Genomic DNA, 8192 nt, shown 5'->3' with positions numbered 1-8192 from the left:
TTTAAGGATTTTATGAACTGGAAACTTTATTTCCAGTTCCATATTTCCATCTTTTCTTCCTCCATTCAGTTTCTTTTTGTATTTCCTTAATTCCTTTTCTATTTTTGACTTCCTGACACTCATCCATCCTTATTTTCTTATTTCCTCTCGTTCTTTCCTCCCTTTTTGTCCTTCAATCACTTCCTTCGTTTGCTTTTCATTTCTTCTTTGTTCTCTTTATTTCCCCAATCTGTTTCTTTCCTCCTTCCCTTATCTTCACTTTTTGCTCCCTTCTTTCTTGTTTTGTTTCCTTCTTCCCTTCCCTCTTGTAGTTTTTGTAGTTTTGCGTACAGAACCTAGATATTTAAAGTAAACTTTTGTATTTATACAAARTAAGTMAAACAYGGCATTATTTTAGCCTTTCTGGGATGGGGAAAAATKAGAGATTTCAAATAAAAATGTKTTGGAAGTTATATACATTTTAAAAAGTAAATTGACTGAATTTACTTATTMATTTCTTTTAGCTTCAATGTTTTAATGATCCTAAATAATTATTTAGTTTATTTTCTTTCTTTATTCTTCATCTTTTTTTCCTTTTTTGCTTCGTCGTCCTTTTCTTCTCCCAAACTTTGACTCGCCTTCATCGTCGTTATTTAGGGAACGTGCGTCCGTCCCGCCACCAGAGCTCGCGCGTGAGCAACAACTGACCAAAACGCGCCGCTCGCATGCGCGTGCGCGCGCTYTCAGCAAACACGTGCTGTTTGTTCGAGGTCGGGACGAAAATGATGCGGAAGAAAAACACAAACTTCCCGTTTTGGAGAGAGTGAAGCGGCTCGTGAGAAAGTTTATGAAAGAGAGAGATGCGACCGATAATAGACGCACGCGCACATACGCGCGGGTCCTTCCTCTCCAGGTCTGCTCTGATTGGTCCATCGGCGTGTCTGTTACCCKCGCGGGAGGCGGAGGCTGACCTGGAGTCTGATCCAGGCTGCTTTACGCACAGACCGGACAGTCCACGCACGGATTTCCACGGCGAGACTTTGTCCCGGATTGGAAGAGTTGAGAAGAAGAGGAGGAAAGGAATAAAAGAGGAAGAGGAAAAGTGAGTGGGAAAGTAAAAGGAAAACAGAGGAACAAGTGGTTTCCAGCTGGGAACTGTCCCACTCATCCCACTTCCAGCGCCTCCATGTCGCTCACCGGCTCTCCTCCGCTGCTCTCCCCGAGCTCGGGGACGCAAACTCCCGTCGGGCTCTACCGCTCCGCCCCGGAGGCGCTCCACACCWCCTCCGCCGTGTCCACCAGCACCTCCAGCCCGGCGCACATCAACTCCAACTCCCACTCCCACTCGCTGTCCCCGTCCCCGCGGCTCACCAGCAGCATGCTGAGCGCCTTCCTGCCCGGACCGGGCGGCGCCCTGGGCTCCCTCGGCGGGCTCGGCTCGCTGAGCGGCCTGACCCCCGGCTCGCCGGGCTTGGTGCAGACCTCSTCCGGCGCGGGTCTGTGCAGCGAGTGCAAGCTGGTGGAGGTGCACGGCGTGAAGGTGGCCAGCTTCAACGTGGACGGGCAGGAGCTGATCTGCCTGCCGCAGGTGTTCGACCTCTTCCTGAAGCACCTGGTGGGCGGGCTGCACACCGTCTACACCAAGCTGAAGAGGCTGGACATCACGCCCGTGGTGTGCACCGTGGAGCAGGTGCGCGTCCTGCGGGGGCTCGGCGCCATTCAGCCCGGCGTGAACCGCTGCAAGCTCATCTCCAGGAAGGACTTCGAGACGCTGTACCAGGACTGCACCAGCGCCAGGTCAGTCCGCGGAACCGCCTCGGTTCGGGTTCAGAGCGCAACTTTCAGGGATGCAACTTGAGTTTCAGGACGGGAGAAACGCACTTTGCGCAACTTGCACTTTTTGTTTTGTGGTTTTTATTGCGAGGAAAGTAGTTGTTTGTTATCCATTTCGACCCAATCTGAAGTCAATCTGGAAAATTATCGCAAACAGCCAGCAGAGAACCCGCCTCGGTTCGGGTTCTTTCAGGGATGCAACTCGAGTTTCAGGTGTTTGTGCAACTTACAGTTTGTTTTTTGGTCGTTTTTATTGCAGGGGAAGTAGCTCCGCACTGTTTATTATCCATTCGACTCGATCTGAACTCAAGGTTCCGACCGACTCCGCTTGGGAAAAATATTGCAATTATGTTTTCTAGCAGAGAAACCGCCTCGGTTCGGGTTCGAAGCGCAACTTTCAGGGATGCAACTTGATTTTTAGGACAGGGTGAAACGCCTTTTGCGCAACTTAAAAGTTTTTCTTTTGTCGTTTTTATTGCAGCGGAAGCGGCTCCGCGCTGTTTATGATCCATTTCGACCCAAACCGAAATCAAGGTTCCGACTCATTCTGGAAAAATATTGCAATTAGCCWGCAGAGAACCGGGCTCGGTTTGGGTTCAAAGCGCAACTTTCAGGGAGGCATATTGAGTTTCAGGACGGGAGAAACGCACTTTGCGCAACTTTCAGTCATTTTTCTGTCTTTTTTTATTGCAATTGGAGTAGCTGTTCACCATTTCGACCCAATCTGCCTGTTAGGACTCAAAGATCTGATATGCGTTGCAATTTTATGTCATAATTTTCCAAGTCAGCTGAGTCCAAACTTTTATGTAAAAGATTAAAATCATTTAATTGACTTTTCATTTGGATTTTGTCCTTATGCGTTTATTTGTTGTGGGGTTTTTTTACACTGCTCAAAAAAGAAAAAAGAAAAGAACCCAAGTTGCATCAGTTTTCCTGCTTTTGTTGTTTTTACTGCAGAGTAAATGTGTAAAAGAGTCCAAACTGTCACTATCAAAGTCTTTTTTTAATTATTTTTTACAGTAATTCAATTCAAGTTTGAGTTATATGTTTGGAAAAGAAGCTGTTAAGAAAACATTTTGCTCAATTGGGACTTGAAATCTGAGTACAGTTTTGTATATAACTTGTCATGTTTCTGTAGGTAATAATATCATTTAATAGATTATCTTTAATAAATGAGATATTTAAGTAAAGTTTGTGCAGATTATTTTTTAAAAACTGCTCAGAATCTGCCATTTTTGTGTCGATTGCTTTGATTGSTGATCAGCAGGTGAAATACTCCAAACAATAAAATTGTATCCAGTGTTAATTAAATGCATTAAACTTCCACTGTTTTCAGTCTACAAACACATCAACCAGCAGCATKCTTTTAAAAACACTTTTTTTTGTTTTTAGTAAAAATCACATGGAGATTCGGTCGGCCATGTTTGCCTCTTGTGTGTTTAGAGACGTTAGAAAAAAGGAGACGTCTCAAAGAGAGCAGCGAATCCGTATCTTTAGYTCTAGATGAACTTTGCAGCTGGTCGTGTGAGACGTTGAAGGAAGAAGAAAAATAATCGAGTTTGTTTCTTTTTGTAGAACCACAGAAAGCAAACGAGGTGCAGTTTGGAGACTTTATCTGGATGTGAGTGCGTGTGAGTGTCAGAAAGGGTTTGCATGTTTAAAACAAATAAAATGTTGATGTTTTCTCAGAAATGCAGCGTTGGAGAGCGAGTCAGTGTGCGAACACACGCTGCAGCCTCTGTTTCTGATGRTAACTAGTGTTTTTTTTTWAAATCTCTTGTTAAAAAGAGCAAAATCTTTGTTTCTGTCTTCCTGTAATTGGTGCTAAAAGTGTTTTAATTTGTCGAATTCTCCAGATTTGGTGTTTTTCTGTGTCAGCTGTGAGGAACAGAGCTAATTAGCAGAGCGTGTGTTTGGCAGCAGGATGCAGAGGAGTCGCTTTTGGAGCGTGCAGAGGACTCTGTTTGCGTTAACAGAACTGATAACGGGCTTTATTTTTACACCGGAGCGGGATATTTCCGTCGCTCCGTCTCTGGAAAGGAAGCAGGCGAAACGTCGAGCGGGCGGAGAAATGTGGGAGAAACGTTTTGGGTTTATTTTCACTGATTTTTGATTTGATTGGTTGGTTATTTTCATGCATGTCTGAGATATTGGAGAGAAATCTTCTAAGTGTAATGTGCAGAGTTGGGTAGTAACTAGTTACATTTACTTTTAGGAATATTTTTACTACGCTGTGCTTTTTACTTTTACTTGGGTAATTGTATTATTTCTACTCTTGAGTAAAATGTCTGGATTTTCTACCCACTGAATGAAAGCAAACATGTTTTAACCATGATTTCATCACAAACATGCCTGCAGGTTTTGTTAAAGTTTCTGAAGTTTTTTATTGAGAGAAACTGATTTGCAGATTTTTTTTTTAACCTGTTTTCGTTATTTTTGAATTACTTAAATGAATTATTGTCATTTTTACCTTTAAAATACCAACATTTCCACCTGGCGTTATAGTTTGGTCCGTCTGATTATGTAGTTTTTAAATATTAAATGATTAATAATTTGACCAGTTACTCGGTACCTGAGCAGAGTTTTTACCAAATACTGTTTTACTCTTACTGGAGTAACTTCTGGGTTCTCTTGTTTCCTCTGGTGATCCTCTGGCCAGAGGTCTGTGGGCGGTTCTGGTTCTGGAGGGACCGGATTTCTGCAGGTTTCAGGTGTTTCTCTGCTTTAACAAAGACATGATTTAAATAAACGGGTCATCGGCAGAACAGGGCGACCTGTTGCCATGGAGATTCAGCCGTTTGGATCAGAAACGACCCGAAGTCCTGAAGTCCTGAAGASCTGAAGATTGTTCCTCTGTGGAAACGCTTCAGAGTTCCTGAGAAGTTTGATGGAAATTTGTTCCAGTTATGGAAAAGAGAAGAGAAGGAACTTTATCTCCTTCCTTTCATCAGTTCTTCCTTCAATACTTTGTTGCTTCACTCTGTGTTTCCTCCCATCATTTATTCCTTGATTCAGACTTTCCTTCTTTTTTTCAGCTGCTGTTCCGTCCTTCACCCAACCCGTCCTCCATCCTTTCTTCACCATTCTTTCTTTAGTGTTTCCTACATCTTTCTATTTTTCCTGCCTTTCTTTTCTTTTTTAGTTCTTCCTTTTGTTCCTTCTGCATTTCTTTTTGTTTTCCATTCTTCCATTCTTCCATACTTTCTTCATTTCTATCTTTTAGTTCTTCTTTCCATCATACCTTAACATTCTGTCCTTCCTTCCTTTCCTTTGTCCATCCTTCCCTCAAACCTTATTTTTTTATTTTCTTTCTTCCTTCATTCAAATCTGGAGAATCTTTTAGAAATGCTCTGCAGATTCTTCCTTTTCTTCCTCCCTGATAAAATAAATCAGGTGTAAAACATAATGAGGCTTCACTGTAATCCTGGAATCATCCTGGAATCGTCCTGGAAAGTCCTGGGAATTTCTCCTTTTGTTGGGAACTCTGGTTCTGGTCCCAGTTGGGCTTTTTTTGTTGTTGCAGACGACAGACGGTCGGTTTTCGGCTAATAATTGACCGAGTTGCGTTGCTGTGGATCCTTGGTGTGTGACCTCTGCTTTCAGACAAACACACACGCACACACACACACACACACACACACACTGTCCTGCAGTTTATAAAGGATTGAATGTTGTCATTTTTGTCTTCTGCTGACTTACACAATCACAGGTGCATCTCTGTCTCTTCTTTATTCCTCTCAGTCATCTCTCTCTCTCTCTCTCTCTCTCTCTCTCTTTCTCCCTCTCTCTCCCTCGCTCGCCCAGCGGTACATGTCAGAGGTAATAATGGATCATGTGAATGCACATGGAACAACACGGCTGGAGAGCTATTGTTGCTGAACGCGCAGCGAACACACACTCCTCTTCCTCCAATCATATTGACATTCTTCTAATGCCTCCTCTTCCTCCTCCTCCTCTTCCTCCTCCGTTTCGCCCTCTTTAAAGCTCTGGGAAAAGAAAAGCGAAGAAATTAAATAATAACACACACAAACGAAGAGAAAGAAAACTCCCGCTGTGCTCCAACATACTTCATCTCCTCTGTAATCCATGCGAGTGTTTGTGTTTCTGTGCGCGTAAACACGATTACCTCCTAAATCCACTTTTGCTCCCCGACGACGGTTTTCGTTGACCCGTGTTTTGTTTCCTTTTAATTTGAAGTGGTTTCGATGCRGGATTATTAAGGATCCGCCGCGTCACCGGGGCGGGAAAACGGGGAAAAGTGAGAAATTTGTGCCGTTAAAAACAACATTCCCACGCGTCTTGAAGAGAAACCAAACATTAGGAGAGCAATTTAAAGCCGATGATGTCATCTCAGTGGCTTTATTAAGTCCGCTGATTTATTTTTCTTCACTTTTTTTAACATTTATRGGTTTGTAGGWGTCTGAATAATTGGGGRATCCAGTTTTACCRCGTCTTGTTGATGACTTGGTTACTTAAATCTGATGTGTTGAAGCATCTAAAAGGTTTAGAACTTCAGCCTTCGTGGATCTTTGAGTGAGACTGAACTAAAAACAACAAAACGCAGTTCAGATTTCTTAGAAAATTATGAAATATTTCTTTAGTTTGACATTTATATAAAGTTGTGGATTAGAAGCCGTCACTGCTAGCTTCAAAGTTAGTTGCGTTAACTGTAAAGCACTAAACCTAAACATTAGATCTGCTAACGCTAATGAGCTACATAACATGGAATTTAGCAGAAGCTAATGCTAAAACGCTAACTTCAAYACGTTACGTCGCCCTCAACAGGGTCAAATTTGTTACTGCACTTGTATCCGCATGTTTAGGCTTCAGGAAGTGACGCTTTGGAACAAACTTTTCACTCATAGTTTCAGTTTTATATTTGTGGAGTAATGCTAATGCTGTTGCTAATTTAGCCTAACTGATCATTGTGGTCAGAAGCGCCCTGAACATCAGTAGATTTTCAACTGTCTACTGTGGAGCAATGCATGCTGGGTATAGAATAAACGTGAGGAGAGGAAGTGGAACTGCTGTGTAAACAGTCTTCACCCACTTCAGAATAAAAGCATGAATGTAAAAGTTTATCTTGAAGAAAATTTAAGAGTTGGTAACCAAAACTTGAACATGTATGTTAAACTTTATTCAAATGAAAGCAAATCAGTAAATTAGAATTAATCTGAAGATGCAAACCGTGCTCGATGTTTTTCAAAGTTAGCAAAAACGCTAAATGAAACATTAGCTACCCTATTAGCGCATTAGCTTAATGCACGATTCAGTGACTGTATGTGTTCTTACTCTCTTCTTATTTAATTTTCCTTTGGGATCAATACAGTTTCTTTTTATTTGAATTAAAGTGGATATAAATCGTTTATCTTTTCTGTTGTTTTTATTTTCTACCAGGTAACCAAACTCCTGCCAGATGAACAATATAACAAGGATCCTCCGACGCTTTTTGTGGCTTTGTGTGCAGAAAGTTGTTCAATGAAGCTGATTATGTTCTTTAAGTAACGTCTGAACTGTGATACATTGGGGGCAATTTGGTTTACAAATCCACTAGAATTATTTTCAATTAGCCACTAACCCTGAATCAATTAWGATTTTAAAGTCGCAAACCAAAATGAACTGAATAAATATAACGCAGACGTTGGATGGACACTGTTGGGCTAATTTTGMTGTGGCCTCCTGCAGAGGTGTGAACGCTCAGAGGTGTCGCAGACACAAYAAGGCCTCAGATCCTGCAACGATCACGGTTTAAATCATTCAGCAGGAGCAAGATGATTTATGTTTATATTTTGTTTATCCCTGMTGATAATGATTGGAGCAGTTTTATTGGAAAATGTGACAGATTTCCTGGTAAAGCTTTAAAATGATGGAAATTTGTGACAAGTGAACAAAAAACAGACTGTACGCCATGTTATGCTGTCTAAAAGATCAAATAAACGATCACAAACAGAGCCCCTTTGTTCCATCGGGCTCTGTTAGCTTGATTTTCAGGTTGATCTCTGATCAAAATTAATAAATTATGCACAAAAAACAAAAATCCCACTCATCTTAGAAGGTGAAAAATAGATCTCAGTATATTAACTGAGCTACATGATAAGCTTTCCACATTTATATTAAAGAAAGTTAAATTTCTCGGTGGTGCCAAACACCGTTAAGCTGGATGTGACGATTCTAAAGGCAGATAAAACAAGATTTAAACATGTCAGGAGTTTATTAAATGTTTCTCTCATTCTGAATGGGCAAAACCTCCCAAGACTGGGCGCAGTCAAATTTTTCTAGATGAACTTTTCTATAAAGCATAGACAGACTTTCTCTGAAACTTGTGATTTGGACCATAAACCAGTCAGACCAACGACTTTCCCTCACGTTCGACTCTTTGA

General features: G+C 41.6%; 1 protein-coding gene and 1 long non-coding RNA gene across 3 annotated transcripts in view; one reads left to right on the top strand and one right to left on the bottom strand.

Annotated features, from left to right (window-relative positions):
- Positions 1-589: 589 nt before the first annotated feature.
- Positions 590-8192, top strand: part of dachb (dachshund b) — a 107239-nt gene continuing 99636 nt past the window's right edge. The window contains exon 1 of the mRNA XM_017309116.1: positions 590-1776. Within this exon, the coding sequence (XP_017164605.1) occupies positions 1166-1776 (611 nt within the window). The 5' untranslated portion in view covers positions 590-1165. The remainder of the gene's footprint in view (positions 1777-8192) is intronic.
- Positions 5023-8192, bottom strand: part of LOC108166091 (uncharacterized) — a 48600-nt gene continuing 45430 nt past the window's right edge. Inside the window, exons 5-6 of one of the 2 annotated variants that reach the window (XR_001776375.1) lie at positions 5512-5798; positions 5023-5405 (exon numbers count right to left, since the gene is read on the bottom strand). This is a non-coding gene — a long non-coding RNA (uncharacterized LOC108166091). Of the gene's footprint in view, positions 5799-8192 lie in introns of both variants that reach the window. The other variant, XR_001776373.1, reaches the window with a different exon arrangement.

This window comes from Poecilia reticulata, linkage group LG2, assembly GCF_000633615.1.
Source record: "Poecilia reticulata strain Guanapo linkage group LG2, Guppy_female_1.0+MT, whole genome shotgun sequence".
NCBI classification, from domain to species: Eukaryota; Metazoa; Chordata; class Actinopteri; order Cyprinodontiformes; family Poeciliidae; genus Poecilia; species Poecilia reticulata.
This window is presented reverse-complemented; position numbering and strand designations above follow the sequence as displayed.